General features: G+C 43.3%; 1 protein-coding gene across 1 annotated transcript in view; it reads left to right on the top strand.

Annotated features, from left to right (window-relative positions):
* The first annotated feature begins 1,533 nt into the window (after window positions 1-1,533).
* The window catches only part of Atp1b3 (ATPase Na+/K+ transporting subunit beta 3), a 30,332-nt gene continuing 10,719 nt past the window's right edge, over window positions 1,534-21,146 (top strand). The window contains 3 exon segments of the mRNA XM_038323665.2: window positions 1,534-1,825; window positions 18,420-18,484; window positions 18,487-18,553. Coding sequence (XP_038179593.1) covers window positions 1,717-1,825; window positions 18,420-18,484; window positions 18,487-18,553 — 241 coding nt within the window. The 5' untranslated portion in view covers window positions 1,534-1,716.

Raw genomic sequence — 21,146 nt, 5'->3', positions numbered from 1 at the left:
TTAGCACATATAAGCAGATACTCTATGTTTCTTTCTTCTTACCTAAACTAAAAAGCGTACAGTTAATTCTAACAGTGCTCTAGCTCTACCCTTGAGTACAGTTCAGTTTTTGAGGTATGATTATTTCCATCCCTTAGTCTTCCACCTTGCCTATAATCTAAAGAAATGCACTCTAGGCTCCTTGAGTGATATTTTGGTATTTCTAATATCAGCTCCGTGCCAAAGTCTACAAAATGCTCCTGCAAACCTTCTGGTGTTATTGGCTTAAAAAAATAACTGGAAGGCTGAGTAAACAGCTCAGCTGGTAATGTGCTTGCAGTGTATGTGTGAGGCCATGGGTTCCATTCTTGCCCCCAAACCCCATCACGCAAAAACAAATCAATTAACAACTGGAAATCAGGCATGGCAGCACATGCCTGTAAACTCAAGAGGTTGAGGCAAGACTGGAGCTTGAGATACAGTGTCAAGTGAGGAAGCTACATAGGAAGACCCTTTCACAAACCAAACCAAACTTGATTTTACATACTCATCATAAATTGGGGGGGGTGGTTAATGAAGAAAATTACTGCAAAGTGTGATGCGTTCATTATTATTATTAAACAGAGGCAATATTCCATTTCTTTTCCGAAAAAATACCTACTCAAACTCCCATTTTGAGTCTTTTTAAAGCTCGCCTATGATGTGAAACACTTTGCTCTTCAGCTCCATCTCCTGTAGAATGTTGCTTGCATCTTCTCCTCCCCAGCGCAGCGGCCACCAGTGGCAAAGAAACACCAGCAAGCATCCATACTCCATCAAGAATTGTAGTTAACAATTGGAGTGACCGGGGCGGGGAGGGAGGGGGGAATCAAGGTATCTTTTAGTGGACAGGAATCTCGGGAAAACATTTACATTGATTTCATTGATATGCTTAACTGACTCTGGAGAAAAAGCATGCGGCACCCCATCTTGTTGACAACAGCACACTTAGAATAAAACTGCCATGCCCGAGGTCCCTGGTCAGGTGGCCCACAGCAGCCAGTCCACTCCGGACGCTACAAACACGGCGAGGCCCTGCCGCAGGTGTCTTTTAGCGACGTCAGAGCCCCGAGGAGAACGCGCCACGGCGGTTTGCAGGAGGCCCCTGGATCGAGGACACCCTCCAGGCTCTGACGGCTACACCGCAAGCTGATGGCCGAAGCCCTGGGCTTCCAATGGAGAGCGCTGCATACGTGGGTGCCCACCGTCCTCGGGCCACCACCCAGCTGGTCACTACGCCCTCGAGACTTCCGCCCGCAGCCCCGCGGTGCTGGGCGGGGGCCACAAGCGCTTAGAGACGAGGCTGGGCGGGGCCGGTTCGGGGGCGTGGCCCTGCGTCATGGGCGGGGCCTGGCAATCTGGGCGTGGCTTTCGGGGGCGGGGCCAGCCGGGCGGCGCTTGGCCTTCGGGCCGCGCCCAGCTGGGCGGGAGGCAGCGGCCGCGGTGCGCGCCAGCGGCGCGGGGATTGGCTGCGGCGGGCGGAGACGTCAGGCTCCCGCGGCCCCAGCGGCCGCCCGGCGCGGCGCGGCTCAGTCGGCTCGAGTGGTTTGGTAACGGAGAGTTGGCCCCGGCCCTGCAGTCCTCTGCCGCAGTCGCTGGGCTGCGCCGCCGCCGCCGCCGTCGCCGGGACGCGCCGCCGAGCCCTTCGTCGCCTCCAGTCCCGCGGCCTCGGTTCGCCTCGCCTGCCGCACGCCCACCATGACGAAGACTGAGAAGAAGTCCTTCCATCAGAGCCTGGCCGAGTGGAAGCTGTTCATCTACAACCCGACCAGCGGAGAGTTCCTGGGGCGCACCGCCAAAAGCTGGGGTGAGCGCGCGGCGGGGCGGGCGGCTCAGCGGACGGCCCCATTCATTGCCCGCGGCCTGGGGACTCCCGCTCCGTGGCTGGGCGGCCGCTGCCCCGGCCCGAGCGGGGCGCACGTGCTGCCGGTTCCCGCCGCGAGCGGCGCCGGAAACGGGACCCGCTGGCCCGGCCCGGCCAGGCCTCCTTTGTGGGGAGCGCGCCCTGGAGGCCCGGGCCGCGCAGACTGGGGAAGCCGGACCTGCCCCTCGCCTGGTTGGGGAGAGGAAATTTCCACTGCCCGCTATCTTGTGACTCGGCGACGCTGCCACCCGGACACCCGGGAGAGTGCGGGCGAGCGCCGGGAGTGTGTGTGTGTGTGTGTGTGTGTGTGTGCGCGCGCGCGCGCGTGGGTGGGTGGGTGGCTTCCAGGGACGCGTGACGGGGACTTAATCACTGGGGCACATTGTCCGCGAACATGCACTGGAATTCCGACCGAGAAAGGCCGGCTCGGAGAGGGTTTCTTCGTGCCCGGAGGTCACAGCACTTTCCTGCCTTGCGGATTTAGCTTTGGGGAAAGACAGTTCTGTCTAAACACCCCCCTTCCCCCCCCCCCCCCCCCCCGCGTACCAGCCCCTCGCCTTCAAAACATTTAGTGATGGTTAAATGTTAACAGCTTTTCTCTGCGCGAACTCATTGTTTTAAAAAGATATAGTGAATCCATCTTCTGGGTGTTGTGCGGCCGTGAGGTGCCTTTTTTGTTCAAAAAAATGTTAGGGAAAGTGAACAAGTGTGTTCCATTATTGCCTTTATACTTCAACAATTCTATCTTTTTGAAATCCTTTTAATCCTTTTAAAGAGTATCTTGTTAATGGACCTTGACTTTTTTTTTTTTTCTCATTCCGAGCAAGAATAGATTTCTAGAGCTGAGAACCGTTGGGGCATGGTATTTTATTTGAGAAGCTTAAAAACGGTAAATGAACTGTGGCTCAGAAAAATAACTTGATGGGCTCCTGCAGGGTGGAAGGCGACTTTCCTGTCACAAGCTGAAGGGGGCCCTGGAACGGTGTTTTTGTTTTTTTGTTTTTATAAATTTCCAGCCTCCACTTCAGAAATGAGGAAAATGAGACCCAGAGGTTGTGATTTTGCCTATGTAAAATTACATATTCTACGGGGCCAAGAAAAGAGCCCAGTCTCCTTTAATCCCAGTCCAGTGGTTGTATTATCTTACAGATGCCTTGCCTAACTGCCCAGTAATTATGTACAATTTTTATTTAAATTGCTATCTTTTCTTGGGAGCTCACTAAGGAGCTAAGGAAATCAGCCTTCCACCCAGAGTTAAAGAGAGAATGACGATTATTGCTTGTTTCTGGCGTGTACTTTCAACTGAAGCGATCTGGGGTGGTGGAGAGAGATTTATCTTGTAGATTACTTTTTGTCTTTCTGTCTGCCTTTCTCATTTCCAGCACTTAGTATCTTCACCTCGCCAGGGCTTCTGCAGGCTCTCACTGTAGCCCAGACTGACCTCAGACTGACTTTTGGTAGTTCTCTTGTCTCAAGTCACTTACATGAGTGAACATCAGGGCAGCTCAGACAGTGCTGTTTTAATCTTTATTTTAGCATGTAGATCTCCTTGGTAATATGCATTTAAATAGATAACATACAAAGTAACTAGAATTGGGCAAAGTATAAGGGTTGTAGTGGAACATAAAATAAAGTTGGCATTAGCTTTGGAAGAATTAGGCAAGACCTCTTTACGGAATCAGCATTTATTACCCTTATGCTCAAATAGTAGATTTCGAGTTTATTGAGGTAATTGTAAGCCAGTGCAGAGCGGCTTGGGTGGTTGAAGATTCCAGCACAAGGGCATTCTTTTAAGGAAATGTGGGTGGGAGGAGGCTGAAATCCACTCTCAGCCTTCAAGGCCATGGACCTAGACTCTTGGGTATGCTGTGGAGTAGGGCTCCTACACTCAGACTCATGTATGTGCTTTTGGGGTGCTCTGCCAAGAGGGGTGCTTTTTACTTAAAATCATCAAAGCCCTGTATGAGCCAGCTGCCTGATCCACCATTAACATTCTGGTACGTCTTTTCTACAATTTGTGTGATGTTTCATTTTTTAAAAGTCAAAGAGATAATAACTGTAGACTCTTCTAAGTATTTGTGAACACCTTGCCATGTAAAAGGATCTCTGTCACCAGTTTTATTAATTTACTTGACTCATGTCCCACTGTGTAAATAGTCTTCTTTCCCCCCCATATGTACTGGTTCTTTCTTCATCCTCCTTCCCTTGTGTATGTACAGTTTTCCAAATTTTTTCTTTGGGATCCGTTTGTGGGATTTCTAGGCTGCTCATACTAACCTTTTAGAGTTTGAAAGCATGTTGTCATGGTGCGTTCCTGGCAGTTTGTCAGAGTATATTCATTCCCACCAAGGATGTAATGGTGTTTTACCCTCAACACTGAGGCTATTCTTAACTTGTGATTGCTTTTACATTTCTTCAAAAAAAAAAAAAAAAACCTTATGTATTTCTAGTTGTGTCTCCACACCTCCATAAATTTAATGCAGGTAGTAGTTTAAAAAAAAACACATTATTTTATCCTTTGTAAAGTTGCTGTCTGTTTTGTATAAAGGCCTCCTGAGACTTTATAAAGATGTCCACAGATTTCTGGTTTTATTTTTTTTAGGTCTGCAGTATGTTCCATCTTGATCTGAGCCTATAAGTACATTAGATACTTTACAAATCTTTTATTTAAAATTTTTTTTTACACTGGTTGTGGTAGTGAATGCCTTTAATCCCAGCACTCAGGAGGCAGAGGCAGGAGGACCTCTGTGAGTTCGAGGTCAGCCTGGTCTACAAAGTGAGTTCCAGGACAGCCAGGGTTGTTAACACAGACCCTGCCTGTAATTTTGCTGTAAACATTTTAAAAAATTAAAATTTTGCTTATTGCATCACATTACTGTATTGAAAACACCTATCTGAAGCTTTTGAGTAGCAGTGTGGGAATTGAGGGATACCTAGAGTTACTCTCTCAAGCTGAATAGTGAGCACACAGCAGGAATAAGGAGTTGCCGCTTCTGACAAAACAACAAAAAATGTTGGTGCCTGGTGGCTGATTTTGCAAACATTAAATAAGCTTGTGAATTAAGTACAATTAGAGCTAATGTGCTGAGGTTTGGCTGTCATCTAGTATTAAGGTAGGCAGTGTGCCATGAATTGCAGTTAAATTTATTTGGTTGTTTTGAGTCCTGCTGACTTCAAATTCAGGCTCTCCCACCTCCACTTCCTGAGTGCTGAGATTATAGGCATATGTTACCACATCTGGTTTACAATTAACATTAAATTATGGAGTGTAATAACAAATATATATCCAAGGAAGAGTTGTTTCTTATTGTTTCTGTATTTTGTGTGTATGATACACTATGTAAAAAAATTAATTTACATTAGGCATCAAATACTGTAATGTAAGAAATATGTTTTCAGCAGGAATTGTACTCAAGACATAGGTGAGAAAAATCACTTGGTGAGTTAGTGAGAGGGCAGAGTCCCAGATTAGAGGTTCTATTTTGTAAATTATGCCCGGCATGGTATCATTATAAAGATAAACTTGGGGCATTCTTATCTAGGTTGTCTATTGATAATGTTGTAGATTAATATTGACTTACAACTCAAGATTCTGATTACTAAGCATAACCACATAAATTCTGGTTCATAACTAGCCAACGTCATCGTGTTCAGATGCCCTTTTTATTTCATAGTAGATTCATGAAGTGCCATTTTGGCAACCACTTGCTTCCATTCTGGGTCCCGCCTTAGCAAATGCTCTGCTCAGGAGACTAGTTAGTTGTCTAGCTGTATGTAGAGAAGGCAAGTGTCGCCATCATTCAGGTGTTATGTAGCTTTATGAGGTGATGGTCTTCGTCCAGTAAGTAGGACCTTTGTGAAACTATACATACAGGCACTTTTGAAAAGTCAGAAGACTTACCTTACCTTGTGTGCAGGTTATAAATGCAGGCTAGTGCGGGAGGGGCAGCATCCGATCAGGGCATGTACTGAAGTGTCACCCAGCAGGAGTAAAGACATCAGTCCTAATCAGTCCAGAAAGTAGACCTGTGGTGGATGAAGGAAGGAGGTTACAGGAATCATTGTAATAGTGACCGGATGTGCTTTTGTTTGTTTTATTTTTGTGGTTGATGTTTTCTTTTGTTTTTTTCTGAGACAGGGATTCTTCTTTGGAGCCTGTCCTATGACTTGCTCTGTAGACCAGGCTGGCCTCAAACTCACATAGATCCTCCTGCCTCTGCCTCCCGAGTGCTGGGATTAAAGGTGTGTGCCCCCACTGCCCAGATGACCGTATGTGTTTTAATGTTGTTAAAGAACCTCACTCCCAAATACTCCCAAATAGTTTGCTTCCCCCTCCCCCGCAAGTTGATTTCTGAATTTTTTTTATCAGAATTAACTGTACTATTAGGTGGGTTTATTTCATTTTTTAAACCGTTTTATAGGCTAACATGGCAGCTCATATCTGTAATTCCATTATTTGGAAATTGGAAATGGAATTACAGAGGTGGAAGGATTGCTATAAGTTGCAGGCCAGCCTAGTGTACATATTGAATTCAAGGGCACCATAGTAAGACTCTCTCTTAGAAAAACAAAACAAAGGCCTTCCTACAGTAATAATTTTGCAATGGTTTATCATTGCATTTATTAAGGACTAGTTATTTAAACACTATGTAAAAGAAAAGTGTTACTTATTTTAACGTTGACTGTTTTTAAATTTTCTTTTTAGATTTTATTTTATGTATGAGTGTTTTGCCTGCATGCATATCTGTGCACCTTGTATGTGCTTGACACCCCTGCAGGTCAGGGAGGGTGTTGAATTCCTGGAACTGGAGTTATAGATGGTTGTGAGCTGCCATGAGATTGCTGGGATTCAAACCCAGGTTCTCTGGAAGAGCAGCCAGTGCTCTTAACTTCTTCGACATCTCTCCAGCTCCCAAAACATTTACTTTTGAAAGATAAATGTATTGTTTTCTGATATTTGCATTGTGATGATTTTTAAAATAGAAATACTGCTGGTCTCTAACCATCTCATGTAATTGCTGATGACATTCTAATAGTCATCAGCAATTTTCCTATAAATATATATTTTCCTATATATAAATAAAAGTTTAAAGCCTATAATACCTAAAATATAAATAGCTGATTTTATCATTCTGTGTTTAAGGAGAATTACTTTATTTTTTAAAGCTTAGTTAATATATTAAGTAACTGTTTCATTTCAGTGTGTCTGTGCATGTGCATATTTCAACAATGCACATGGAGAAGTCTCAAGACTTCTGTTAGAGCTGACTCTCCTACCGTTGTGGGTCCCAAGGATCAAACTCGGGTCATCAGGCTTGGAAGCAGATACTTTTACTCACTAAGTCACCTTATTCCCTCGCCCTCCTTTTTAAAGACAGTTTTACTGTGAAGACTTGACCTTGAGGCAGTCCTGCCCCTTAGCTTCCAAAGTTTACTGTCATAAATGACTGCCAGCTTTTTTAAAAAAATCACCTATGTAGTAGATTTTGTGTGCTGCCTTGTGAGGTGTATCCCAGCAGCCATGGCGTCTGTATCAGGATCCATGGTGTGCATGTCTGTCTAGTCATGGGCTTTTTATATTGTCATAAGCCAGCTGCCTCACTGCGATCTTCATGTGGTCTCACACTTACCTCTTTGTGGTCGTATGCACTGCTCTCAAGGCCTCCTTGGTCCGGAATGGCCAGCTTATTCCTTTCCCCATACTGTTCATTCTCTGCATATTAGTTCTCCTTATTTGTGTGACTTCTTTTGCATGTCAAATCTGCCAACAAGCCTTCTGGGTACTCTAGTGAAAATAATACCTCTTGTTTCTAATAAACACTATGAACCTGATGTGTGCGTGTTCCATAATGCGGATTTACAGCTGCATTTATGTCCCTGTAGCATCTAGTGTGTTTCTGGGGATGAGCAAAGTTCAGCTTGTGATTCATTTAGTCCTGGAAGTGAAATTGAGAGAGCATTGAGTTAGTCACTTAGATCTATACTGAAAGTTTGATGTAGTTTATTGTACAAGAAGGCATAATTCAGTCAGCCAGATTACTCTGTTCCACTAAATTTCTCACTGATATTGAAGTTTCTAGCATCATAATAAGGGTGAGCATACAAGACATGGCACATGTATAATAAATACTTGATGTCTCTCAGGAGTCCACTGAGAAGACGATCAGACCGGAACAGAATCCAGACCTAAGTTCCAGTTCCACATCTGTATCTAAGCTTAGATTTCTCTTTGAAGAGCCTCTGGGCCTTGATAAAGGGAAAAGGGCACGGAATTTCAGACGTCACTGTATGATCCTGTCCAGATGCTTTCAGCCAGGAAGCAGCAAACACTGAAGGCCCAAAGTGTGTAGGCTTTGCTGGCTACATGGAGCCTATTGTGGCTTTACCGTCGTCGTTACTCCAAGTAACAATTGTGTGTCTGCCTTCTCAGTATTTGATATACAAAAATGAGTTGCGTCTGTTGACTCTAGACATAAAAGTGGTCTTTGTAGACTGACTCAAGAAATATTGAAATGAGCCACGCTCAGGAGTGCACCTCCTGATTGGACACCAGCAGGAGAACCAGACGTTCAAGGTTAGCCTGGGCTGTGTGAGACTGTCTCAACCCTCTATTCCCAAAAGAAGGCATGGAAGAAAAAAAATTTTTTTGAACTGGTCTGAATGGCATGTAGACTTTTGGGTTCCTACTCTCATGTAACAATTAACACACTTGTTTGCAATTTTTCAAATAGATATCCATACTCAATAGGTCCCTTGCTACCACAGTTTCTCTGAGTAATCACTATTATCTGTGTTAGTGCTTTTAAACATGTGATACTTGATGTATCTATTTTGGGTAGAAGAAGTCTGGCAGCTTCTTATAAAAGCAAATATACACTTACATCCCAACCCAGCAGTTCTCCTATGTGTTTACCCAAGAGAAATGAAAACAGATCCACAAAAACACTTGTACAAGAATGTGCATAGTAGTTCTGTTCGCTAGCGCTAAACTGGAAACAGCCCAGGTGTCCATCAGTAGGGTAACAGGCAAACAAACTGGTGCCTGCACAGTGGACTACAGCTCAACTGAGAAGTGTATTAAGGCCATACAAGACATGGGTGATGCTGAGTGTGGTGGCACATGCCTTTGATTCCAGCAGTTGGCAGTTTGAGGCTAGCCTGGTACACATAGGGATTTCTAGGACAGCCAGAGCTACTCATAAGACCGTGTATTTTAAAAACAAACAAAAGCCCTCATAATTTCATTGGGAGAGCTTCACTGAAGAAAGTACATACTAGATGATTTTATTTGCACGCTGTGAAAATGTCCAGAACGGTGGCTGAGTCTAGAGCAGTGGGAATAGAGATCTACTGGGATGGTGTGAGGTTATCTCTTCAGTAGGAGTTGGGGTCGTAGAGGTGAACGAATTTTGTCAAATGTAATGATCTGTTGGAGATTGATGTATTTTCTTGAATGTAAACTTTCCTGTCAACTTTAGCTAGTAGGATGCTGAGTCGTTTGGGGGCTGAAGGGCATTGACATCTGCTATTTGAACTGCATTCAGAAACTAGACACAGTAAGGTAAATGTTAACTGTAGACTGAGTGGAATTCTGGGTGTTCACTGTTAAATTTCATTCAACTTGCCTGTACATTTGTAAATAATACTGATTGAAATGTCATCACCAGTCTGTTTCCTAAGAAATTTCAGTTTTCAGGGCTGGAGATCTGGCTCAGCAGTTAAGAACACTGACTGCTCTTCCAGAGGATCTGGGTTTGATTCCAGCTCATAACTCCTGTATCTCCAAGATCTAACACCCTCACACAGACATCAAAACACTAGTGTGCATAAGAAATATAAATTTAAAAAAAACTTCAGTTTTCCCACTTTTATATGAAGAGGTAGAGTTTGGGATTTTTTTTCTTTTTACAAGACTTGCCTGTGTTTCAATACCAGAATATGTAGATTTGGTTTAATTCTTCTGACTAACTGCATAAAACTCTGTAGTGTGGAGATTTATAGATTGCTTTTTCTAAGTTTCATTTAGTATTGTGTTCTGCATGTGAAGGTTAGAAGACCTTTGTTGAGGTGGTTCTGTCTTTCCACCATGGGTTCTGAGGATTGAACTCAGGCTGTAGGGCTTGACTCACAGCAAGCCTTTACCCTTTGAGCCATCTTGCCAACCCCCACTTAGTTTCTTGTGAATAGGCCCGTGTTGTTATTACTGTTTTTTGTACATCTTTGTAGCTGTTTATGCTTTTCTTTTTAAATATTTGAATTCTATTTTTAGTTTACTATGTGTGTTTTGTTATTGGAAATTGAACTTAGTTTTGCTCATGCTAGGTAATTGCTGTACTACAGAATTATATTCCACTATTTTTTTTTTTTTTTTTTTTTTGAAACAGGGTCTCACTATAAGCCCTGGCTGATCTGGAACTGGGTATGCAGATCAAATTGGCCCCAAGACTTAGTTTGTCTGTTTCTTCCCACCAAGTGATGGCATGAGCCAGCCACAGCCAACCACCTGGTGCCTAAAGAGGTCAGATGAAGGCATTGGGGCTGCCATGTGGGTGCTGTGCTTTCTCCTCAGTTCCTCTTTCTGGGTGTTTTATGTCTGCCTTTCTACCTTAATTAAGTCTTAAGGATGATGGGGGTGGGGGAGGCTGGAGAGATGGCTCAGAGTTTAAGAGCACTGGCTGCTCTTCCAGAGGTCCTTTCATGAGTTCAATTCCCAGCAACCGCATGGTGGCTCACAACTGTCAGTAATGAGATCTGATGCCCTCTTCTGGCCTGAAGGCATACATGCAGGAAGAACCCTGTATACATAATTAATAAGTCTTAAAAAAAAGCGTGATGGGGGGTCAGCCGGGTGGTGGTGGTGCACACCTTTAATCCCAGCACTCTGGAGGCAGAGGCGGCAGGAAGATCTCTGAGTTGGAGTCCAGCCTGGTCTACAAGAGCTAGTTCCAGGACAGGTTCCAAAGCTACAGAGGAATCCTGTCTCAAAAAACTAAAACAACAACAACAACAAAAGATTTTTTTGTTTGTTTGTTGTACATCACCCCACCCCCAGTATAAGCAAGATTTTATAGCCCAGGCTGTCGAACTAAAAATAGTCTGGGATAATTGAACTTCTCATCCTCCTGCCTTCATAGAGTGCTGGATTATAGCCCCTGGCACCCTGGCTGTGCTAGGAATTGAACCCTGAACTTCATGGTGCTAGGGCCAGTACTTAAAATCTAAACTATGTCCCCGGTCCAGTTTTACTCTTCCTAACTAAAAACCTGACAGTTTTTCGTCTCTCATTTTTTAGTCAATACATTTTAAAACTGTTTTTAAATAATTTTTAATATGTATGTGTGTGGAGTTAGCACATTTTTTTTTTTTTTTGAGACAGGGTTTCTCTGTGTAGCCCTGACTGTCTCTAGAACTCGTTCTGTAAGCCAGGGCTGGCCTCGAACTCCCAAGTCACCCTGCCTCTGCTTCCTGAGTACTGGGATTTAAAGGCTTGTGCAACCATGCCTGGTTTATTTTTCTTTTTTAAAACAGGATCATACATAGCTTTGGCTGGCCTCAAACTATGTAGCCAAGGATGACCTTGAACCCCTGATCTTGCATCCGTTTAAGGCCTGGGATTACAGACATGTGCTACCATGCCTGCTTTGTTTTTAGTAAGAATTTTTAAAAATAGTTTTTCTGTGGGTACAAGAGATGCCAGGGATTGAACTGAGGGCCTCATACCTGTTGAGTAGTAGTTTTATCCCTGAGCTACACCTCTAGCTCACTTGGTTTTCATTAGTTCATGGCTATCTTATGAACAGATGCTCTTAGATTTGAAGAGTGTTTTTTGATGACCCCAAAGCTCTGTATCTTAGGCAACTTGGTTGTGTTTGAAAAATACTTGATGTCCTTGTTGTCTCTCAGTTTCTGGACATTTGGCAAAGGTACATTAAAGTCTTTATTCATGATTGTGGGGCTTTGTGTATATTCATATATATATATATATATATATATATATTCAGAGAGAGAGGGAGAGAGAGAGAACAGGACTGCAAAATTCAAACCCACACAAAGTCATGGAGGTTCCTACCTCTAATTCTGTTTCTCTTTTAATTTGAGTCAGGGTTTCCTGTAACCAAGTATGCACAAGGCCTGACATCTGTCCCCAGTGCAGATCAATAAATCAAAGTGCTAAACAGAACTGAAGGTATAGCTTAGTTGTAGAGCACTTACCAGCACCACAGGCTCCTTGGTCTGACCTGCAACAGTGAGGGCGAGGACCTCACTAAGCCTAGAAGTACATGTGACCCAGAATTTATCATAGAGCTAAATACCCAAGGGAAATGAAATTGATATCCAGCACATCATGTGGGAATATTCTAGTGTAGTTTGTAATGTAGCTCAAGGGTCAGTGAGATGTATATTATATTAGTACAGTGAGCCTTGAAAGAAGTCATTTCTCTTTATGTGACATTTTTAGAAAATTGTGCTTGCTTGAGCCTGGTGAGGTGGAAAACAGAGAATGAGGATGATTATGAGGGGGGCGGTAGGAGATAGATCTGCTGAAATATTTTAAAATATGTGTGATAGAGTTGTATAAATATGGACATACTAGAAACAGTTAAACTGTGTAGTACATTGAATGTCAGTGGCAAACCATATTCTAGTAAAAAATTTGTTTTTAGGTTTTTCTTCTTCTTTCTTATTTTATTTATTCATTTTTTGTTGTTGTTTAAATTCTAATAACTTGCACAAGACCTTACAGACTGGTCAGCATTGCAGCAGGCTGCGCCACAATACATTATGTGAATGAGAGAACGTGGGGGGAGGTGGGTAGGATACAAAGTGTGCATGTATGAAAACGGTCAGAACAAAAGATTAAAAATTCAGATATAATAAACATTTTTAAACTTCGTGTGATCTAATATAATTACTTTTTTTAATGAAAAGCATACTGCCTCTGCCTTAAAATAATTAAGACTATAGGGGCTGGAGAGATGGCTCAGAGGTTAAGAGCATTGCCTGCTCTTCCAAAGGTCCTGAAGTTCAATTCCCAGCAACCACATGGTGGCTCACAACCATCTGTAAAGAGGTCTGGTGTCCTCTTCTGGCGTGCGGGGCATACATGGAGGCAGAATGTTGTATACATAATAAATAAATAAATATTTAAAAAAAATAATTAAGACTATAAACAGAATGGTTATTTATCAAGTAAAAGTTTCTGGTCCCAGAATCTTGTCAGATTCCTGTGGGTAACTAGAAAATTTACAAAGTAGTGAACCAAATTATAAGGGTCAAAATGCTGAGGGTATGTACTCAGGGCTGCTTTTGTTTTCCGTTTGGTCTTTTTTAAGCCAGTGTCCACATATTGTAGCCCAGGCTGGCTTACATACTCTTGCCCAGCCCTCTGGGCTGTAGGGTGTGTCCAGTTTTTTTTTTTTTTTTTTGGTTTTTGAGACAGGGTTTCCTGTAGTTTCTAGAGCCTGTCCTGGAACTAGCTCTTGTAGACCAGCTGGCCTCGAACTCAGAGATCCGCCTGCCTCTGCCTCCGAGTGCTGGGATTAAAGGCGTGCGCCACCACCGCCCGGCTGTGTCCAGTTTTGATGAAGCTTTGGTGTATGTTGAAGAACTTGTCTTTATCCCGGTTTCTGACTTGATCTGTAGAACCCTGGGATTTCTGGTGTCTGTCTTGTTATGCTGATGAAGACATTAAGTTAGATCCTGGCTTTAGAATGAGGGCTGCCCCACATCCCAGTGGTTTCGGGATGGTTGAACTCAGTGGACGTGTCAGGAAAGGAAGAAGGGGATTGTAAATTGAGTCCCTGAGCAGTCTAGGATTCAATCTAGTGTTACTAAAAGATGAGACCCAGTACAACTAAGCGGTATCTAGCAGCTCCGAGGGTCTGAGCAGATGTACTGGAGGCTTGCCCTGACACAGGACCTGAGAGAAACCCTGCACCCCTCCCGGACCTGTGTTCCTTTATGACTCAGAATCCCAAGTACAACTCTCCTGCGTTCTGTTGGGGTTTTCTAGTGAGGGATGGAAGCTGAGGATAAGGAGCAAAATATTTCCAAGACACTCAGCTGGGACCCAGCTTTCTGGTGAGCATCTGAGGCCTGTATTCACCTGGTGGCAGGACTACATTTTACAGTTAGAGCTGAACCAAAGGGACAGAATGGGATGGGGACCTGTTTGGTTTGTGAGATGGAGTAAACCTTGGGCCAGATTTCTTGCTTCTTAATTGTATAGATAACACACGAACCAGACCTCAGTAAGCTTTTTTTTTTTTTTTAAGAGTAGTTGCAGTTGATTAGGTTAGACTCGAACCCTATGTTTGCTGTAAACCCCACTGCAGTTCCATTCCACACGTTTCCTAGTTTGTTGCTGGAGTTTGTTTTATCTTATCAACTCTCAGCAGCTAATGTCTCCTGAGTTGGAACCTGAGAGTTGTCCTGCATGCCATATATGAGCTTCAACACATGCACACAATAGGAAATGGGAAGTGTGAAAATAAACCTTGACTTCTGAGTTTTCCTTCTGTAAAATGAATACTTAGGTCGGTACTACTGTTAGCTTCTTTTGGGGCTGAGAGTGGGAATGGAAGTAGGACACTAGATTCGAGACAGGTCACACTAGCAAGACCCATGTTTCCAGCCATCCTGTGCACTGGCTCCAGCTGGAGCTCTGTCCTAGCTCTGTCTCCTCATCAGGAATGAGGAAAACATTTTGAAAATGGTCATCTCAAGAACAAAAAATAAAAGTCTGGGGCTGGTAGTAAAGTACCAGCCAAGTAAGTAACCTTCGAGGCCCTGAGCTTAATCCACAGTATGCCAGAAAAGAGAAAGCAGGAGGGTCAGTCAGTGCCCACTGAGGAAGGGATTTCTAGTTGTACCATACATGCTGATGTAGCCAGTACTGGGAGTATAATCAGAAGGTAGCACTGGGGCTGCTAGACAGTGAGAGTGGCTTTTGCAGAGAATGCTGTTCAGTAATAAATTTCAGCCCTCCCTTCTCTTTCTTTCTGGCAGGGTCCTGCTGTGTGACCTTGGTTGTCCTAGAACTCACTTGTAGCCCAGGCTGGCTGAATGGGAGCCTGTGACAGCGCCTGTTCTAGCCTCCCCTGTGCTGACATCACAGTGTGACCTTACCCCATGTCTGCCTGTTGATATCGTGATATTTTCTTCAGATTTTTTTTTTAATGTGTGTTTTGCCTGCATGCATGCAAGCACACTACAAGCTTGCCTGATGCCCTTTAAGGGCAAAAGAGGGCATTTGTACTTCCTAGAACTGGAGTTAAGGACAGATGTGAACCACAGTGTAGGTGTGGTGACTTGAACCTAGTTCCTTTACAAAAGCAACATGCTCTCTTAACTGCTGAGCTATCTCTCCAGCCCCCGTTTCTTCAGATTTTTTTTTTTTTTTCTTGAAGCAAGGGTTTCTCTGTGGCTTTGAAGCCTGTCCTACAACTAGCTCATGTGAGACCAGGCTGGCCTCGAACTCACAGAGACTCACCTGCTTCTGCCTCCCAAGTGATGGGATTAAAGGATGTGCCGCCACCACCCGGCTTATCTTCAGAATTTTAAGTTAATGTTAGTTTCTTTTGGTTGTTGTTGATATTTTGTGGGTTTTGTTTTTGTTTGGTTTGTTGTGGTTTTTTTTTCTTTTTTGGTTTTATGAGACAGAATTTTTCTGTGTGGCCTTCAGACTCACAGAGATCCTCCTGCCTCTGCCTCCTGAGTGCTGGGACTAAGGTGTTTGCCACCACCACCCAGTGATGCTTTGTGTTTTGGAGGGGGTATTTTGCTGTGAGTTCTAGGCTATTGTCCACTTGCAGTCCTGCCCCAGTTCTCTCGGGTGCTGGGATTACAGGTATGCACCACCATATTCAACACTGTTAGTTCTGCCGTTGGATAGTGACTAAAGTCTCTTGAAGGATTTGAAGTCAGCAAGTGTTTATCAGTCATGTGATAGAATGGTTGTTTATTGTTTGCTGCTGTGGTAAGTAGGCCAAGCAGACAGCACACTGCAAAGGCTCCACAGGATGTAGAGGCTTTAGATGCTCTAGGTAGAACCACCTCGTTGTTGAGTTCAGCCCCATCTGCAGACTTAACTACAAGTCCTGAGGCAAGTTACAACGTTTATGTTTTATTTCTTCTGCCATTTTTTCTTCCTTCAGAGACGAAGAGGTGGTTACACTGAGAAAGTGTCAGGACTCTTGTTGAGTAGTCTTGATGTTTATAAGAGGAGGTTTAGCTTTAGTTTTTAAGTGCTAGGTTTGTGTTTGGCAAATAAGCGCTGGAAGTAACTCATTGCCTGGTATCTAGTACAGGGTACTGTGGGGGTGTTTTCAGTCAGGGTATCTCGCGTATCCCTAGGTCGGCTCTAACTCAAGGTAGCCAAGGATGACCTTGAGTTACAAGCAGGAGCCACCACACCCAGTATGTAGTGCTGGGGAAGGAACCCAGGTCTTTGATGTGTTAGGCAAGCACTCTGCAGCTGAGCTACATCCCCACCACAAATTTGTATATATATTTTATTAATTCAAGTCTTCATATGAGCTTTAACACTTATCTTTTAATTGTATAATGATTTTGGATTGTTCATGTTCATGAGTTTCGTTTATACTATTTTTCCCTGGGAATTACACGTTTGCAGATGTGAGGACCTTTTGGGAGATTTTTAAGCACTTTTCTCCCTTCTTCCCCAGCGAGCTCTTCTGTCCAGCAGTGTTGCTGTTTTGTCAGGATGCGACACTCCTGAGCATTTCCTGTGAGCACCTAGGACTGGTGCTCACTCCCACTTTGCGACTCTTCTGGAGGCATTGACTGTTTCTTTCTCACTGTAGCACATGACTCACCCCCATGAGATTGGTTTTTTTTGGTTTTGTTTTCTTATTCCTTTTCCTTTTTTCTTTTTCTGCAGCAGGACCGAAGTGGGTGGTGGGAAGCGATGCTGCCCGAAGGTGATCTCTGTCTTTCGTTCTGTCCACTCATTCTGTGTCTGGTAACTGGGAGGAAGGGTAGGGATGCCATCTAAATTACAGTCCAGCCAAATGTGAGACTGTTACACAGTCAACATTGCTTAGACTATTTCCCTTTGAAGTGGTTTTCTGGCCTGCAGTTAAGAAAGCTTATCTAGCTTGGGCATAATCTGTTTTGGGATCTTGTTCTTTGAGAATCGAAGAAAGTTGTGTATCCAACTTGTGGGGTGTGGATGAATAAGTATGTTCAGATTTTCATTATTATGAAACTTATAAGCCCTTTGAATTTGTTTCCTGTGGGAGTCCTCTTAGGAGTCCCTGCATGTCTCTGCTAGAAGGGACTTAGATATATTAGATGGAATAAAGTGGGTAAAATGTCAGTTCGGTAGAGTTGAATATTTCTTTAGTGTTTCCTTGCATCATCATTTCTTTTAAAAAAACATTTAAATATTAATACATTACTTCAACTATATTCTGATATGTAATTTTGAAGACAGTCATTTCTAATATTAGAACTTTGAATGTAGCTGATAAGGGAAAACATACTGATTATTTTTGGTGTTCCAAAACAAATCATTGGCTTGGGATAGACTAAGTGTTTTCCCAGCTATAGGGGTGGGGCTGAGTTTGGGTGTTGAAATGTGTCTGTCACATGTTCTTTGTGCCCAGCTGCAGAGCTGTGCCCTGTGCGCAGTGCTGGCTTCTGTTCTCTTCTCTGCCAATGTCTGTATGAGCCCTTCTACTATAACCACTGTTTTCCAAACTTTATTGACTTTCATCTTTATGATTTTTTCCCTTCTCTGCACATTTCTTGGTTATTCTTTAAGTTAACTCACCCTTTAAAATGTAACATAAAGCCGAGTGTGGTGGCACACACCTTTAATCCTAGCATTCAACAGGTGGGCCTCTGAGTTTCAGGCCAGCTTTTTCTCTCTAAAAAGCTACAACTGCCCCCCCTCCCCCCGTAAACCACCACCACCAGAACCGTAACAACTGTAATGTATATAAAGTATCTGAAATACAGGGTATAGAGGAGGGGTTTTGTTGTTTTTTTTTTTTTTTAACTTGCCACTTAAACATCTGAGTATGTTCGGGGGAGGCTGTCCCGCCTAAAGTCATCTTAGTTTTGAGGCATGAAATTCTTTTTGAGAAGCACTCCCCCATGTGCTGGACTTTTAAAGCCTTGTTTGGTTTTTTTTTGAGGGTGGTGGTGTGTTTTCTCTGGCTGTCCTAGAAAATCACCCCCTAGACCGGCTGACCTTGAACTCAGCGAGACTCGCCTGCTTCTGTTTCCCTAGTGCTGGGATTAAAGGTGTGTGCTAACTTTGAACCAGAATATGAGTATTGAAAACTTCTTTGTTGGAAGGACATGATGAGTGGAGGGCTCATGGGTCAGAGCAGCTGCTTGCCAGAGCTCCCCTTGCTTAGGCAACTTCTGTGCCCTCCATAGAGATATTGGCTGCGTGCATGGCAAAGCATGGTCTCCCACCCTTGCATTCAGCAAGTTGGTTTGCTCGAGCCCTTGTGAGTCCTGTATATATCTCACATCTCACCCAGTGTTTTGGTCTCTCCTACAGGTCTCATCTTGCTCTTCTACCTAGTTTTCTATGGGTTCTTGGCTGCACTCTTCACATTCACAATTGGTGGGCCATGCTCCAGACACTGAATGATGAGAGATTTCCAGAATACCGAGACCAGATTACTAGTCCAGGTAATGGTGTTGACATTATCATAGCTTTTAAACATCATAGCATATGGAATGTGAACTTAGTAAGTATGAACTTCGTACTTAACAGTCACTTACTGGTCAGTTTTGAAATCTTTGACAGGAATAAGCAGAAATGGAATGTTTTAGTGAAGTGAGTTCGAATCTTAAGAGTTCAGAAGGTGTATAGCACCTTCACACTGCCTTCAGTATGGGAGGAAGCACATGTTTTGGCTCTGGCATTGAGTTATATATACCATTAGTCTCAATAAAATAGATGCCCTGTGGTTTTAATTGGTTGGTATGAGAGGTAAAAAAGATGAACATCATTGGAGAGTAAAGGCAAATGTGTTCTTTATATGCCTAATTTTCCTTCTGTCATGTTAAGAATCTGTTATACTAAGAATATATTTTTAGCAAAAACTCTTACCTGGAACATTAGTTATAATAAACTACATTTTCTTCACCTGATTTTATTCTTTTGAAACAGTTTTTTGAATGCTAGTTCGCCTCAGGAGTTGGCCTCAAGGAACTGGCAGTGTTTGTGTGGACAATACTGGAAGGTTAAACTGTCCCCCGCCCCTGCCACAAAGGCTAAGCAAGTGCTGTAGCACCAAGTTACATCCCTAGCCTAGTCCTGGCTTTTTCGGTCGAGTAAATCAATATTTATTAGGGAAAGTGAAAAAGAACTCCATAAGAGAGGTTCTGAAGGGAGTGAGGAACCTGGGCTTGATGACATTTTAAGAGGAAAAGCAGTGCATGCAATTCCCCAAGTGTAACAAGTTTTCTATAACAGGGACATGCCTGTCTAGAGCAGTAGAATCCAGGTAGCAAGGAGAATGAGTGGTCCCAGCAGGTGGGGAAAGTGGGAAGTTGCTCCGTAGAACATTTGGTTTGTCAGCCACTTTTGATGTGTCTTCCAGGGGCCACTTGGCAGTGTCTGGAGTCACTGTTAGTTACTGGAACTGGAGTGGTAGTTGCCAGTAGAAGCCAAGGATGCTGCTGAGCAGGACAGCCTCCTTCCCAACAGTTATCCCACTCAAACTCATGCTGAGGCTTCCAGTCCATATTTTTCCCACTTCGAGGAGTTCTGACCTTTATTACTGGAGAATCCACACCAACTTCACAGCCATTTTTTTTTTGTAGCCGTTTTTGTTTATAGCTAATATACCTTTTGTCCTCTGCCTACACTAATTTAAATTTCATTTTCTTCCTGTTATATATGACTGTGTTATTACCAGCCATATCTATCTAACTTCAGAAATGCTAAACTGTCATGGTGCAAACCATCTAAACAGTAAAGTGTGTTCAAAACTGAGTTCTAAGTTGGGTGGTGCCAGCAAATGCCTTTTAACCCAGCAGAAGGGAGGCAGAGGCAGGTGGATCTCTGTGAGTTCATGCCAGCCTGGTCTACAGAACAAGTTCCAGGACAGGCTCCAAAGCTGTACCACAGAAAACCTGTGTCAAAAAAAAAAAAAAAAAAAAACAACAGGTTCTGTAATATTATTCATTTGTATTGTAGTTTTTACAGTATAAATAAGTAAATATATAAACAGTGTGTATTTAGTACAAAGTTTTTAGATATGAGGAATGTTTGCATTAAAGTTAGAAGCCAGATTATTCTTTGTAGACAAGATGTTTGCCCTTTCTTTGTATGCATGGCCATCAACTCCTGATGAAATTGTTACTGGTTATAATCCAAATTTGGTATATAGGAAAACATGCTTGAATGCTTATTGAGGGAAAAGAGTATTTCAGGGTTTCCAAATGGGAACTCTGTAACTGAAGAGTAGACTGTCTTTAATATGTTTCATAGTTGTATTTTGAATGATAGAGTGCTTAGACTGAGCAGTATGCTCAAGGGTTCCTGTTTTGTTGTTAATCGTAACAGCAGCATGCAAAAAAACCTAAAATAGTATTGATTTAAAAACCTGGGTTTAGAAAGTTCAAAGTAAAAGCAAGGGAGATTGTTCAGTGGTAAGAGAACTTGCTATGTAAACATGAGTTCAGATTTCCTAACATATCAGTAAAAGCCAAGCATTGCCACTTGTACCAGTAACTCCAGTGAGGAGGGTGAATGCAGTGTAAGGGCCACAGGCTGATTAAGTAGCCAGCTTAGCAGAAAAAAATGTAAGCTCCAAATTCACTGGAAGAAACGACCGGCTCAAAGAATAAGGCGGAAGCTGATGAGAGTAGGGGACACCGGGATAGTCTGCTCTGAGCACATGTGCGCGTGTTCTCATCCATCCATCCGTCCATCATCCATCCGTCCCTCACCCGTGCACACACAATTCAGAGTAAAACAGAATTTTTTTGTGTGTTTCTTTGGTGGTTTTGTTTTTTGTTTTTGTTTGTTTGGGTTTTTTTTGTTTTGTTTTTTGGTTTATCAAGACACAGTTTCTCTGCAGCTTCAGAGCCTGTCCTGGAACTAGCTCTTGTAGACCAGGCTGGTCTCGAACTCACAGAGATCCGCCTGCCTCTGCCTCCCGAGTGCTGGGATTAAAGGCCGTGCCGCCACCACCGCCCGGCTTCTTTGGTGATGTTTTTTGTTGTTGTTGTTTTGTCCCGTCCCCCCCCCCACCCCCCCCCCCCCCCCCCC

This window comes from Arvicola amphibius, chromosome 3 (genome assembly GCF_903992535.2).
Source record: "Arvicola amphibius chromosome 3, mArvAmp1.2, whole genome shotgun sequence".
Lineage (NCBI taxonomy): Eukaryota > Metazoa > Chordata > Mammalia > Rodentia > Cricetidae > Arvicola > Arvicola amphibius.
Note: the sequence above shows the minus strand (reverse complement) of the source record. Positions and strands in the feature narration are given on the sequence as shown.